Genomic DNA, 14,895 nt, shown 5'->3' with positions numbered 1-14,895 from the left:
TCAGAGTCAGATGGACCATGCTTTGAATCCTGGCTCTGCTGCTTCCCAACTGTGTGGCTTTGACTGAGCCTCAGTTTCTTCATCTGTAGAGTGAGGATGACACAAACTGCCATAGAGTGTTGCTAAGAACCAGGAGAAAAGTGCCAACCCGGTGCCTGGCACACAGGAGACACTCAGTAAACTGTCATTGCTATTTGGGGTATTATAAGCCCTAGGGTTTCCCTGGTGGTTCAGATGGTAAAGAATTCGCCTGAGTGCAGGAGACCCAGGTTCATTCCCCGGGTCGGGGAGATTCCCTGGAGAAGGGAATGATTACGTACTCCAGTTTTCTTGCCTGGAGAATTCCACGGACAGAGGAGCCTGGTGTGCTACAGTCCATGGGGTTGCAAAGAGTAGGACACGAGTGAACAACTAACACTGTCACACTTTAAGGAACTAGAATAGATAGTGCAACTATCTTTCTAAAGATGGTCTTCCCCTTAGCCAAGCTTTAGCATGTTTATGGATGTCCACCTTGATGCCGAAAGCAAAGTGGCAAGGGGTCTGCAATGCGCATGTTCATTCAGCCAAAGCTTTTGCCAAGTATGGGGCTACAGAGGTGGCAGAGGTGGTCTCTGTCTTCAGAGACCACTTAAGATGGAAGAACATCTTAAGTCTCTGGAGCTGGCCAGGTAGAGACCACTGATGGCAGGACCTCTCACCAGTGGCATGGGGTGACCCCTTGAATGAAGGTACCACTGAAAACTGTGTAGGTAGTGGTCTCTGACCTTGAGGCTAGGGGAGTTGGCAGACTGAAGGACCTGGAAGCATTAGAGGACTTCTGGAAGGGAATCTCTTGGATGAAAGGTCAGCTCTATGACCCAAAGAGTTAGGTAACTGTTGCTGTGACCCTTGAAGGGCTGAAGTTAGTGGGGGCGGAGGGAAAAGGAGGACTGGTTCCAGCGGGGAGGGTGATGGATGCCTGGGGAAGGGGGCACACTATGTCCTGGGCCAGGGAGCTCAGAGCACTGTAATAAAGATGAAGCGCTGGGTGGAATGGGAGTACACTGTGGGAGACGAGGGGGTACAGGCAGAAGAGGGGAGGGGAGTGAGGGGGCCAAGCCTAGCGGTGGTGGTTGGGAGAGTGAGTCGTGGTGCTGATGCAAGTACACAGAGATGCCCCAAGTCAGAAACCTGGAGCCCTGGGAACTCTATGGGAAATGAGACCAACCCTCCCGGCAATGGGGTGAGTAAGCACGAGGGTGGAGTGTAGGTGTGTGCACGGAATCTTAGAGCTGGAAGGGATCTTCAATGTCATTTAGTTCCACCTCCCAGCCAAGGAATCTTTCAGTCTTCCACTGACCAACTGAGGGCACTCAACTCTACTTGGACACCTCAAGGTACGGGGAGCTCACTCCCTTCAGGGGAGGCTCATCCAATAGAGGTACTCGAGCCTCCAAGACCGCCTGGATAGGCCCGGCGCCCCGACCTTGGCCCTGTTGAATGGACTGGCCTCCACTCGGCGGCGGCACCTGGCGGGGGTGGCGGGTGGCGTGGGGGTTGCGACGCGGATGGGCCGGCGCTGCTGTCCCCAGCCCCAGTGCTGAGGCAGGCAGAGTGCAGTGGGCTCTGGTGGAGGTCGGGAGAACTGCAGGGCGAAGGCCGCCGGGGGCTCCGCGGGCTGCCGGGGGGGAGGCACTTGACACCGGCCGCGGGAGAGGAGGGGCCGCTGTCCCTGCGGCCAGTGCTGGATGCGGGGACCCAGCGCAGAGGCAGCGCCAGGTAGCGGGGCGCCCCGCGCAGGGTTGCGGTGGTGGTGGTGAGGGCTGCCGCAGGCCCCCGGCGGAGTGGCCAGGAGAGCGGCCGAGGCGGGGTGCCTGGGCCCTGCGCACGGTCGGGGCGCTGCGGGGTCCGGCTCTCCGACCCGCAGCGTGCGGGGACCCCCGAGCCGGGACGTAGGGGCCGGGAAGTCGGGCCGAGGGCGCTAGGACCGGCCGCGCGCCCAGGCCGCTCCCGCCGCGGCGCCCCGGGGCCCCCAAGTCGGCGCTGCCTCGCGGGCCGGCTCCGCAGCGCCGGGGCCGGGGCCAGCGCGGCCGCGGGGGGCGAGCAGCGGGCGGAGGCCTGAGCCCGCGGGCGGCCGGAGGGAGGGAAGGAGGAAGGCGGAGAGAAGGGGTGGGAGGGGGGGACCCGGCGGAGGAGGCGGAGAGAGGGAGCGCGACAGCGAGCGGAGGGAGGGAGCGAGCGAGCGAGGCAGGCAGGCGGGCCGGGAGGGAGGGAGGGAGGGCGCGCGGGCGGCGGCGGCGGCGGCGGCGAGAGCAGAGGACGAGCCGGGACGCGGCGCCGCGGCACTAGGGCGCGCAGCCGGGCCGGCCCGACCCCACCGGCCACACGGTAATGAGCGCCGCTGCTGGCGGCCCGGGAGGCCGGCCCGGAGGCGGGCGGGGAGGAGGGTAGCCGGGCGGGGGGCACGGTGGCGGGCAGTGCCCGGCTCCGGACACGCTCCCGGATCCCCGCAACTCGGCGCCGGGCGCTCCCGGGGCTAGGGCTGCGGGCGGCGACGGCGGGCCGGGCTGGCCAGGGCGGCGCGGGGGATTGGAGGGTTTGTTTATGTCCCCGCGGGCTCGCCAGGCGCCCCCTCCCGTCCCGCCCGCTCCCGGCGCGGAGCCCCCTCCGCGCCCCCGCCCGGCTCCGGGCTCAAGTTCAAGTCTATACAATGCCGCCGGGGGCCCCCCTCCGCCGCCGGCCTCAGCCTCGGTGCCCGGCTAGGCGCTGCCGCAGGGGCCCCGGCCTTGCCGCCCCCGCCTTCCGGGCCGTGCCTGCCCCCGCCCCGGGGCCCAGCCTGGGGCCTGCGGCCGGGGCGCTGGAGGGCTCGGACCCCGACCCGGAATAATCGGCTCCCGCCGCGGCCCGCAGGGAGCGGGGGAGGGGGGCGGGGGCCGGGCCCCGCGCAGGCTCCGCGGCGGCGGCAGAAAATGGCAGCCTGGCACGACCCGGCCCCCCGCCCCTCCCCCCCGGCTCCCGGCCCTCCTCGGCCCGGCGGGGCGGGGGGACCCGGGAGGCCCCCGGGGGGCGGGCCGAGGGGTGATCCGGGGGCCGGGCCGGGGAGCGCTGCGCAGCGATCTTCCTCCGGCCACCTGTGGCTGGGGGTGCGGGGTGCCAGCGGATCTGGGAGGGGCGGCGGGGGTGGGGAGAGTGCCAGTTGGGGGGCACACCTCTCCGCGGAGAGTCGAGCGGCGCGCGCGCGGGGCGGCGGGGCGGGGGGGGGGGGGCGGACGTCGTGCCTGGCTCCTCCCTGCCCCCGCCGTGGGCCGTGGGAGCCGGGGCGGCGGCGGCGGCGGCGGTGGCGGTGGCGGTGGCGGTGGCGGCGCCGCAGTGTGGGGGCGGGGCGGGGGCGGGCGAAGATCCCGGACCCGGGCCGCGGGGACCGGAAAACGCAGGGGGGTGGGAGCCTCGGGGCAGGGGCCCGGGGCGTTGCGGGCGGGGGCGCCCAGGGTCGCCCCCTGCAGCAGCACCCACCCGCCTGCACACACTCACACGCACGCGGACACACTCACGCACACGCACCCCCGCTGGGCCGGTGCAGACGTGTCCTTGAAAGCTTCGCATCTGCACGGTGAAGGACGAGGCCTCGCCGAAGCTGCGGCTCGGGGTCTTCGGCCCCTACGTCCCAGTGCCCCGGGAGACCCCAAGCTTCGGAGCCGCAGGCGGCTTCGGGCCGTGTCCCGCCCTCACCCCAGCTCCCTTCCCCCAGGCCGCCCTGCCCTCCCTCCCCCTCGGCTCCGAAGGGGCTGGCCGGAGTCCAGGGCCCGCCCCCGGCCTCCCCCAGCCCCCCATCGCTGGGGCCCGCGGCCCTCGGGCTGCCAAACTGCATTTCGCTTTCCTGGAGCCTCCCTTCTTGGGGCACCCACTCCCTTCCCTCTCCCCCCACCCCCCAGCCCCTGTTATTTCCCCCTTTTCTCTCCATCCCTTCCGTCCTTCCTTCTCTCTCTACTGCAAAGCCTGTTGAGTAGGTGTTGGCGCCTTGGGTGGGGAGTGAGGGGCTCGCTGGTTCTCAGGGGCTCTCTTCCCCCCGGCTTGCGAAGGGGAGCCCCCTGTGGCTGCACCTTGACCCAAGATGGCGTCCTGCACCCAGCTGGGCAGCTCCGGCCCGCGTCAGGCAGGGAGGAAGGGCCCGGAGCCCCGAAGCTACACAACTCGCCCCCTCCCAAACCAGCAGGGATAGGAGGCTGCGGGAGAGGAGCCCGCCGCCCTGTGACCCAGCTTGCCCCTCGCTGCCGTGCCCAGAGACTGCCATCAGCATCCCTGGGGGACTGTTCCGTCTTCATGTTTCAGCCGGGGCTGCCAGCGGCTGAACCAGGCCTCCTGGGCTGGCGGGCTGTGAAGGGATCCTGGGATCAGGTGCTGCTCCGCTGTGCCTGCTCCCTCCCGGCAGATGTGACAGCTGCAGCCGAGGGAGCTTTTCTCCTTGGGCGATGCGGAGTGCTAGGACTGGCCTGTGGGATTTGAGGAGCCCAGCTGTCAGGCGGACCCTCGTTGGGTCGTCCCCGGTGCTGGCAGGGGCCGGTCTCTTGGTTGGTTTCCTGAGCTGCCTGGGTTAGGAGGCTTGGGTTTTTAGGAGTTCTTGCTAGGTTTCTGGGACAAGGTGGTCCCCCTTTGCCTCCAGGTCCCACTGAGGCCCTGGTTGGGCTGTTTGACGGGCAACTCTGTGAAAAGTGTGTCTTGTGTGCATGTGTGTGCATGTGTGCACATGTGCCGCACTCAGGCAGGGGCCCAGGCAAACCTGTGCAGCGGGTCTGGCACCTGCCCGCCTCCCTTCCCCAGGCCCCACTCCTCTGGGCCCTGGCTTCCTCTCCAGCCTCTTGTCCAGGTCCTTGGGCCTGTCTTCAGCTCCTCATCAAATGCACAGTTCCTGGCCCAGATGGACGGAGGCTCTCCTTGTCCTCCTTCCCAGGCTCATGGACCCACAATAGGAAACCAGCTTTCAAAAGTGAATTCCTTCTCGAATTCAAGGAGTGTCAGTTTCACTGTGCAAGGGCTCCTCCCCCCTCCCCTCATCCCCCAAGCACTGGAGAAGCAGAGGAGAGGACAACCAGGGCCATGGTCAGGGTGTCTGTGGACAAGATTCTTCTGTAGGTGGGGGTTGGACTGCAGCTTGAAGGCCCATTCCAGCTTTTAAATTCTATGGCTCTGATTCCATTGGTGTAGTTTCAGACCCAGGAAGCGGGGTGGGGTGGTCTTATTTCCACCACACAGGGATAATCAGGAAGGACTTCTCAGGAGAGGAGGTCTGAGTGAGAGCGGGGCCTCCTGAGGGGTGGGCCTTTGAAGGGAGCTGGTGATGTGAAGGGTGGGGGGCCTTCAGGAAACAGGTCGGTCACATCTGGCTCCACAAGGAGTGTAAAAGTTTAGCCTCTGGTTAAGCCCTCACATGTGTGTGTCCTTTTGTAGGTTTACATGGGCATTTGTGTGTGTGTGCACAATTTCTGAGATTTCCTCTCTGAGTCCAGTTTGCAGTGAGCGTCTGAGTTCGTTGTGGATCTTCTTCAGGCTGAAACTCCAAACCTTCTCATCCTTTCTTGGTTTCCCTGGGGACCAGCCCCCATCCCAGAGTCACCTCATTAGAACAAGAGAGGCTCCTAGTTTCATGCCAGTGGTCCTCTGAAAAAGTCTGCAAGGAAGACAGGAGAAGCTATAAAATCCTGGCCTGGGATGACCTGGCTGGGAAGAAGCAGGGCCAGAGCTGCCCTCTGGGGAGCTTAGACTGCCTCCTGCTCCAGCTCTCCTGGTCTCCTACACTGCGTGTTGGTCTCGCCTCTTGGTTCATAGTCTCCACGGGACAGGACTCTTGCCCTGGCCACCTCTGGGTCCCCTTGGTCATTTTGTGGGGCTTCTAAGGTGTCTCTCGGATAGTGAGGAAACTTGCTGCACATCTGTGTTTACGTCCCCGTCCTCTCCCTAGCTGCACGATTGGTGGCCAGGCTCTCTTCATCTTGCTTCTGCTCCGCCTTCCCCAAACAGTCACTGCCTACTTAGGTTCCTTAGGCTCAAGCCCCCCTGACAAACAGATTCTTTTTCAGCATGAGCCAGGACTCCATCAAGGCTCCTGTTTTTTTTGGGAGCCAGATAGAAAGGGGACTCTGAGAGCAGTGTTGCCAGCTCTCTAATGAGTGAGTTAAAAATAGACCACCCTCTCCCCATCCTCTGCCTGAAATGTTACCATTAGAATCCAAGCCCTAGAATTTAGGGTTGAAAGACAACCTGAAGCTCTGGGAGCACTTGGGCTGGGTTGGGGGCTGTTTGGGTGTGGGCCCAGGCCCGGTTTCTTCCAGGGTTGGCAGCGCTACCCAGAGCCCAAGGCCAGAAGGGCCAAGTGCCTGCCCATCACATGCTCCCCTCCCTTAGCACTTCCTGCCACCTTCTGCTCTCTTGATCCCGGGGTCCCTGTCTTGGTGCCCGGGTCCCCTTGCCCGGACCCATGCCCCACTTTCCAAGCCTTGCTCTTGGAAACAGGCAACAGTCAGGACCAAGGAATGGCCTGTAGGAATTGTTTCCACTTCCCTTTTGGTGTTTAGTGGAGAGTAGTGTGCTTGGAAGCTGGGGATCTCTGTGGGCCTGTGTGCTTTGCTGCTGCTGAGCAGGGCTTTAATAGTAAACCAAAGGTGTCAGATTCCTTTCCACTCAAATCTTAAAGGCTCGTTTTCAGGCATTTCTCTCTTTGATTCTTTTTCCTTAAAAAACAAACAACCTACCAGATCTAAGATCCATGCAGTGTCAGATTTGCGTGTGTGTCCCTTGGCTAAGTGTGTGGGCAAGACAGGGTGTGGTGCACGTGTGTCTCTGCATATTTCTGTGTACGCGGTGTGCAGCTGTGTGGGGACAGAGACTTGCTTCGACATGAGCCTGTCTGAGGCAGCCCAAGTGAGGGCCTTGGAGTCGGAGGGAGCTGCATTCAGCTTCTAGCTGTGTGATCTGGGACAAGCACAATTTCTTCGACCCTCCGTTTCCTCACCTGTGACATGGAAGTGAGACCAGGCTCTATGCACAGGTTGTTGGAAGAATAAAACGAGATAATGCCCATCGCCCTTGGCAGAGTGCAGGCGCTCAGCATGAGTAGCGTTATCATCAGGTAGTTTGCGTGGCTTGGTGCTGCAGTAAGTGCTCTGGGAAGTCTCGTCCACCTTCCTGCCTCTGTGTGCAAAATCTTGGACAGATGAGCAAAGTGCTGATTCTGATTGAAATGTCTTCAGAGGAGGGAGGCTTCTCAGCGCCATTTAGCAATCCTTCCAGAGTTTAGCAGGTCACAGTCAACAGGCTGTCTGTGTGTCCACCTACAATCCCTCACGCCAGCTTCAGCTCTTTATTTGGGTTCTGTCCCAAGTGCAGCCTGTTTACTTCCAGGTACCAGAGACTTTCTGAGCATTTCCTGCGGGCCAGACCCTGTGCCGGGCTTTGAGAGGGTACATGGTGAGTTTAGGGTGTGCCCAGGTAATTAATGCCATAGACCAAGGTCGAGGGAGAGGGAGACACAAAATGCTCGAAGGACAGTGAGGTGACAACCAACTGGAGAGATCAGGGAAGACTTCTTGGAGGAGGTGGCACCTGTGATGAGCCTGAGAGCACAGAGATGGGGCATCCTGACCGAGGAGAGGAAGCCAGGCTGCATGGGATAAGGTGGCTGGAGTGTGGTAGAGACCTTGGGGCAGTGAGTGGGGCCTCCGTGTGCTGGAAGCCAGCCTGAGGCCCCATGCTGATTTGAGGGGAGTGGGCCCCCATGCCCTGTAGCTCCGGTGTGGCCTGTAGGAACTCACTTCGAACTTCCCTGCTTGTGGTGGCTCTGGCGGGTGGTGGGGGAGAAGAGCTGGTGGTGGGGGAGAAGAGAGGGAGGGAAAAGAAAGGGAGGGAGGGGAAGGGGCCAGCTGAGCTCATTTGGTGTAGGATCTTGATGATTCCTTTATGTTCTGTAGACTGAAGCTTAAGAGCTCAGACTCAGGGAAACAGAGCAGGGTTTAAATTACAGGAACCCCGGGGTGTCGCAGCAATTAAGGGGAACACCAGCGGGGCTGTCTCTGTCAGTGATGGCAACGTGATGTGAGTGATGTGAATGGGCGGCAGGAGGGTCCCTGACCTGGCCTCCCAGAGGCATCCCCTGCCCCAGGCTGAGGCATTGCAGCACCCACATCATTCTTGTAAGGGGCCGAGAGCACAGGAAAGGGGAAGGGGGTACCGCAGACCCTGCCTGCCCTGCCCTCTCGCCTCCCTCCTCCACATGCAGCAGAACTGAGCCCTCCACCTGGAGGAGAGATGCCCCCAGGTGTGACTGGCAGCCACAGCAAGGACAGCCAGTGGACAGGGCCCGCCAGGCCACATCTCCCTTGCTGATCACATCGTAGCCCTGCTTGTCTGGAGGACAGAGACCGGGGGAGGAGGTGTGGGCGCCCGGGGCTTTCCTAGCCGAATCCTAGCAGGGAATGCAATTTTTTTTTTTCCAACTGCAGCTCTTCATTGCCCATTCCCATCCTGCTCTGGTCCCCCCTGACCTCCAGGATTTCCCAGCCTTATTTACATCTATAAGCAGGTTCCTATTTTCTCTTTCCTGAGGTCATGGCCCTGCTCACTGTCATCCCTATTGATCTTCCCTCTCTGTTTCTGTTTCAAATGTCAAGGTCATCTTTAATTCTGAGCCAGTTGTTGGATGCCCCTTCTGGGTGCACAGAGGGGATGGAGGACCATCTCTCACAGCTCGTAACGGGACGGCTAGAACTTGGGTGTCCTGGCCGCTAATCAGGTGCTCTTCCTGCTGTGCTGCTAGGTAGATGGCTCCTGGGATCAGTGCAGAAGGTGTTCTAGACCTAATAGATCAGCTCGATCTGGTGTGCCTGGTGCTTCTTACTTCAGAAGGTGAAAAGATGCTCAGAAGGACGTTATGCGGTCAGATCTGCAGTTGACTGAGCTGGGAGCTGGATGTGGGCTCTGTCATGGTGAATGCCCAGGAACACCTGAGCTGGGAGGCTGGGAGCTTGCCTTCCCTCAGAGTTTCCCCAGAGGACTCAGGGAGGGGCAGGCGAGGGTGCTTGGACCCATGCCAGGCAACTGAGATCCTCCAGCAAAGCAGAACCTGTTGGCAAAGGGCTTCTTGACAGCACGTTCCTGTGTGATTTATTTTGTAGACTCTGAAAGGGTACCTAAGTTAATGGATAAAAGGGAATCTAGTCAGATTCTCCCAAAGCCTTTGAAATGGGATACTCAGTGTGTCTATTCTGACATGTTGGATGTCCATGATATGGTGTGAGGTCACCCCCACAAGCAGCGTGCAGAGTCTGATCTCATTTTTGTCAAGTTCCTTTAAAATGTATACCAGTATGCACACATATGCTAGTGATGCTTAGAAAAAAAATTGTTCTAGAAGGATCATCCAGCAAGCGTGTCAGCATTTTGGTTATACACTTTATATACTTTTGTAACCTTTGCGACAGTGTAAAGGCACATGCATTCCTTTCTTAATGACCACAGCAAAAATAAAACCACAGTTTTGAAGCTTCTGGATAAGAACTTGAAAAAAATTTGAGTCACCCTTAGGCTGGAAGGGTGGGCCCTTTTATAATGGATGTGAAACTGGCTTGGAGAGTGACAGCAAAGGGTGGAGCCACTCAGGTACTTGTATTTTCTGGAAAGGTTGCAGGGAGATTTATTGCAGACCCTGAGGTCTCCAAGCGAAGGCATGGACTGGTTGGGGTTGGGTGAGAGCGGAAAAGAGGCAGCTGGCAGCACCCCAGCTCACGCCGGGGCTGCAGACCGAGTTCGCATTAGAGGGCAGGGACGGGAAGCTCTCAGATCTGACCAGGATGACAAACTGATCATCGAGGATCTTCAGTCTGGTTGCTCTTGTGACCCAAATGGTCTTGGTGTGGACCTCAGGTGACCCAGCCCTGGCGTAGCCTGGGGAGCCACACCAGGGCAGCCACATGCAGGGAGGACAAGATGGCGCTTCAGGAGGCCCTGCCAGGGGCGGAGGGGAGGCCTGGGAAACTCGTCTGGCATGTGGGCTCAAGCTGTGCCCGACTCTGATCCGGAGGCCCAGGAGCAGGTGGCAGTGACCCAGGTGACAGGGTGGAGAGGTGAGGAGGGGCGGATACAAATTCCTCTGCTGGTTGCTTGGCAACAGTGCCCACCTCCCCCTTCCACAATCGGGTCTCCCAGCCCCGGGCCATGGGTGCCAACTTGGAGCTTGCTTTGCCCCCTTTTTGAAGACTGGAAAAAGGATATGTGGACTTCTCCAGCCCCGCCCCACCCCGCCTCTGGAGTGAGGCTGGAAGATAAATAAAAGGACCATTAGCATCAGCATGGGAGCAAACCTGTCCCTCTGCGGACCCGCCCCTTGTCCCAGGTTGCCAGGAGACAGATGTGCAGGGCACAGAAGTGACCAGAGGGCGGGCAGACCTTGATTTGCATCTCAGCCCTGCTACTCCTACGGTAACTGAGAGACCTAAAGGTCTCTGAGCTGGGTGCTTCATCTGTGAATCAAGGATAAGAGGAGCATCTGCCTCTTACTGGTATTGCTCGAATATAATGAAATATTGTGTGATGACATCAGCACTGTGCCTGGCACATAGTAGGTACTCAGGTGGTGTGCATTCCTTTTCTCTTAGTTGGGTCATGACAGGGGTGCATCTGGGGACTGGGTGAGATGACCCCTTCAAAGGCTCCCTTGTCTTCCAAGACCCCGCACGTGTTGTCTGTCATCCTCATCACCTCTGAGGGGTTGCAGGGCCTTTGTCTCCTCCTCTGTAAAGCCTGGATTTGGCTGCTTGATCTTCAGCCCTGGGCATCTCATCTCTGGGCCTTTAATTTTGATGTACTTCGATCAGTTTCTTGAGTCTCCGTGCCCACCAGGAACCAAGCAGTTTCCTCAAGCCCTGGGCCCTCTCCCTTCCTGCCCTCTGCTCTCTTTGGGTCCAGAGCAGGCACTGGCCTCTGCTCTGGTTGCTGGGCTCGCTGGCAGGGCCAGCTCTGCCCCCTGGCCCACAGGCATGGGAGGGTCTAGACCTCAGCCGGGCTTGGCAGCTGGCGCACAGCACTGCTTCCTAATGGTTTTATTACCAGCAACAATGTGGTGCTTGTTGCCATCCTCTCCCAGGCCTGTGGTTCCCAGCCCAACTAGCGGTGGCCTGAGGGCCTGCCTGGTACTGGCAGCTCAGCTGGGAAGCCCAGTGGGGCAGGGCAGTCGCCTCTGCGTTTTCTTTGGTCAACACCTTCTGTGTAGCCTGAACTCTGAGATGGCATGGTGAGAGACTGGGGCCCCGACTCGACAGGCCTGGCAGCTCTTAAGTTTTCTCTCCGGAGGCTCCTTGTTTCAGATCCACAAATAACATTTATTTATTCATTCACTAAAGACCTACTATGTGTCAGGCACTGGCTACAAAATTATAAAGAGGACTGAGCCGGTCCTCAGGGTGTCTGCAGCGGAGGCGAGAGTCTGGCAAGGTGACCATTACATCATAGGTGGGTGGAGAGAGCTCTGCGGCATGTGCCCAGGGCATTCCATGAGCTCAGAGAAGGGACATCTCAGGCAAGTGGGGAGGGAAGATCCAAGAAGGGTTTCTTAAGGAGGTGAGGCTGGAGCTGAATCTTGAAGGGTGGGCAGCAGTTAGCCGAGTGGTCCAGGGCATGTTCTCCCTTGGTGCAGCAAGAGTGAAGGGTGATGGGAGCCATGGGATGTGAGGCTAGGAGGGCTGAGCAGGGCTGGACAGAAGGCTGGGATGTTACCCATCAATAAGCATTGGGCTTGGAGTACCGTGCCCGTATTTGTGTATCAGAAAGATGGTCCAGGGGCATCAGGGAGAAGAAATTGGGCAGCTGAGGCTGGGGACAGATTGTCCAGGCAGAAGGCTGGTGCAGGAGTCCAGGCGAGCAGCAGCGCAGGCGTGGAGGAGGAGGAGGGGGAGGAGGGCTGTTCTGTGAGGCATTTAGGTGGGAGTGGCTGGGTGATGGAGAGGGTGAGAGAGCTGGCTCAGCCAGCCTGGTGGGTGGGGCCGGGGGTGCTGTCCATTGAGAGGATGCGGGTGGAGGGAGTCTAGGAGAGATCTAGGAGTGCTTCCCATGGGAGGCCGGTTGGAGTTGGGACTTGAGGGCAGTGCTTAGGATTTTTATGCTGCTGGAGCCTGGGCTGAGCCAGGAAGGTGAGAGAGGCCTGGATGGAGGGGGGCCCAGGGAGGCGCAGTGTCCGGCTGATGGATTAGAAAGGCAGGTGTGTTTTTCTCCATAACTGGTAGCCGTCCTTCTAGATTTTTGAGGATGGAAGTGACTTAACCAGGAGTTTGTACCACATGTACTGGGGATCCTGACATTGGGGCCCTTGAGCAGGGGCTTCCGCTTCTCAGGAGCTCCCCCAAACGATGAGCCGCAAGGCCTAGACCCTGTTCTTCAACTCCCACTGCACGACCTGGAGGGAGTTGTCATCACCCCGTGGATTGCAAAGTTGACATCCACCCTCCATTCAGAGGCAGGTCTGCCAAGGTAGGAGGGAAGATGGTGTCTCTGCAGTGCTTGTGTTTGTTTGCAGTGTCGGTAAGCAAACAGAAAAGAAACAAAAACTGTTTCTCTAAAATAGATATATGAGTCTTCTGTGTATCCTAGGAAGAGCTGTTTCTAAAGAGTTTCTAGAAAACGGCATGAGCCAGGTCAGCATCCCTGAACCCGGGCAGAGGCGAGAGGCGGCATGGCGTTGCGCCAGGGCCACCAGGCTTGGCGCTGGACAGGCAGTGATTTCACCTCGGCCTTGCCGCCTCCTAACCGCATCCCTCTCAGGTAGATCACTTAAGTGCCCTTAGCCTCAGTTTTGCCGTCTGCAAAGTGGAAACCACCTTCCAGGCTTGTGTTGTTTGTTTCAAGAGCCCTGCTTCTTGCACTCAACCTGCGTGTTTTGTTTCACGTATCTTTTAAAAGAATGCTCCTGCAGTTGGCCCCGCAGGTGAATGAGGATCGCAGTTCAGCCGTGCCTGGCCCCTTTCTGGCGCTCAGGAGACACAGCCCCTCTTTCCCTGTCTCACAGGCTGAGCCTCCTCTTGCTGTTCACCTCCCCAGAGGCCCAGCCCTCAGTGGGTTTTGAGTTCCAGGTTCCTGGGAAGTTCCGCTTAATCGTGTCCCATTGACTCCCTTGTTCCACAAACCTGGGTCACCCCAGTGTATCTGAAGAGCATCTGTCGAGCTCAGTGGGAATTAGGGGAGGGGGCTCAGCTCCTTTTCTCTTCTTAGTGGAGGGGAGGTGGAGGTCTGTGCAGAGTGGCTCCTGGCTGTGTGGAGAACAGAAGGCGAAGGTAGGAGAGGCTCTCACCTGCTTGGGTCCTGGGTGGACCATAGGTTGGGAACTTGCCCAGGACCTGGCTTCCTGTGCCTGGAAAAGGGCTGTAGGGCCTTGGTCCATCTCTCTGGGAGATGACTTCGGGGTGACCTTGGCCTGGACAGTGAGGCCAGCTTCCCAGGAAGCAGGCACACGTGGTGGCCATTGGGCACACGTGGTGGCCTGTAACATGCAGCCACGCCCACGGGGAGAGTTTTGAAGCATCTGTGCCTTGCAGAGGAGGCTCTGGCAGGGGTGGGGGAAGGTGGGTTCTCAGTGGGGGCTCCTGTGGTAGTGATGTTGGCAAGAAGGCCAATCAGGCTGTCTCTGGCTGGGGATGGGGTGGGTGGGGACCACTGTCAATTCGAGGGTGGAAACCAGTGTTTCTCTGGCTAGTACAGACCTGCTCTTGCTTCCCCATCACAGGGGGAGCAGGGCTTGTATGGACCGAGGGTGTGGTGGTGTCATCACATGAAACGTACAGCATAATTAATCCAGCATACCCTTAATAGTATGCATAATTGTGCTGCCTGGTAATTAGGTGTAAATGGTAAGCAGTTCACATAAATGTTTTTGTAATTGGTATTAATTTTGCAGAGGCAAACTAAGTTTATGTGGTTTCCCTCTTCTTGCTCTGTTAGTTTTCTAGCACAGGCAATTCCTAGCTCTTGGAGGAATTCTATTGCAAATGTTTGTTTATAGGGCCATGTTTTGTATTTTCTCTCAGAACAATGTTATGAATGGTTATGAGGTTCCCAAGCTGGTTTCCAAATGCCTCTTTGGCCCGCACTTTAGGTGAAATGTGTGATGCATGTGTGGGGAGGCCTCGCTGGGAATCCTCCTGCTCCAGGTTCCCGGAGCCTCTGTGTGTGTGTGTGTGTGTGTGTGTGTGTGTCTGTTGTGCGCGTGTGCTCACGAGCGCGCATACCGTGTCTTTCTGCATGTGCCTGTGTGTGAGTCTGTGTCTCCGTGTGTGCCTGTGACACCTCAGGTGACGGTGGCAGGTTAAGGGTGCTGGTAAAGATGTTATTTATTCTGGTTGCAAAGGCCTTTGCACTTGGGGATTAGGGGAAGCCTCGCAGCATTAGCTGGGAGAGAGGACTCTGGGTCAGGCCACAGCAGCTGTGCAGGAGCCATTCTTGGGCATGGTGTGAAGTAGGAGTCTAGGTTTCCTAAGGACACTTCACCGGCCTTACTCCCTAATTAATAACATTTTTTAAAATGAATATTTATTAAGTGCCTACCTTGCTCCAGGTATCATGTTGAACATTCGATTCAGATTCTCTCATATCTTAAAACAGACTCAGGAGTCAGGGACTCTTATTCACCCCACCCTACAGGTTGGTAAAGTGAGGCCCGCGTCTGCCATGGCAGAAGTTTGAGGTGGGTTCTGGCTGAGCCCTCTTAGGGCTGAGCTGCACCAGGGGCGGCTGTGTCGCCCGGGATCGTCCTCCCCCCGGCTCCCCACCCCCGCCCCTCTACAAGTGGTTGGTTTGGGTTGGGGCAGAGGGTAGGAGAAAGGAAACAAGGGAGCAGTGGGTGGTTCTGACAGCTGCAGACTCTTTCCCGCCTGCCCTGGG

General features: G+C 58.8%; 2 protein-coding genes across 8 annotated transcripts in view; one reads left to right on the top strand and one right to left on the bottom strand.

Annotated features, from left to right (window-relative positions):
• Positions 1–1,410: 1,410 nt before the first annotated feature.
• LOC138436242 (WAS/WASL-interacting protein family member 1-like) lies at positions 1,411–3,850 on the bottom strand. Its single transcript, XM_069581911.1, has 4 exons — positions 3,544–3,850; positions 3,282–3,499; positions 2,730–3,144; positions 1,411–2,549 (listed from the first exon to the last, which is right to left on the bottom strand). Exons 1-4 carry the CDS (start codon positions 3,848–3,850, stop codon positions 1,411–1,413), a joined length of 2,079 nt encoding a protein of 692 aa, XP_069438012.1.
• The window catches only part of DNMT3A (DNA methyltransferase 3 alpha), a 104,287-nt gene continuing 90,981 nt past the window's right edge, over positions 1,590–14,895 (top strand). For 4 of the 7 annotated variants that reach the window (XM_069582781.1, XM_069582782.1, XM_069582785.1 and 1 more), the window contains exon 1: positions 2,175–2,370. The gene's annotated coding sequence lies outside the window, so the exon portion shown is untranslated. Of the gene's footprint in view, positions 1,762–2,174; positions 2,371–14,895 lie in introns of those variants that run through there. The other 3 variants (XM_069582786.1, XM_069582796.1, XM_069582792.1) reach the window with 3 other exon arrangements.

This window comes from Ovis canadensis, chromosome 3 (assembly GCF_042477335.2).
Source record: "Ovis canadensis isolate MfBH-ARS-UI-01 breed Bighorn chromosome 3, ARS-UI_OviCan_v2, whole genome shotgun sequence".
Classification (NCBI taxonomy): Eukaryota; Metazoa; Chordata; class Mammalia; order Artiodactyla; family Bovidae; genus Ovis; species Ovis canadensis.
Note: the sequence above shows the minus strand (reverse complement) of the source record. Positions and strands in the feature narration are given on the sequence as shown.

What these genes read in the sequence shown, in the direction of transcription:
- LOC138436242 (XM_069581911.1), bottom strand. Translation starts at nt 3,850, where the DNA reads ATGCAGTTTGGCAGCCCGAGGGCCGCGGGCCCCAGCGATGGGGGGCTG. An exon ending in CCCGGCTCCCACGGCCCACG is followed by an intron (nt 3,145 to 3,281) that starts GCGGGGGCAGGG and finishes CGCCCCTCCCAG; the next exon opens with ATCCGCTGGCACCCCGCACC. An exon ending in GCGCCTAGCCGGGCACCGAG is followed by an intron (nt 2,550 to 2,729) that starts GCTGAGGCCGGC and finishes CGCCCTGGCCAG; the next exon opens with CCCGGCCCGCCGTCGCCGCC.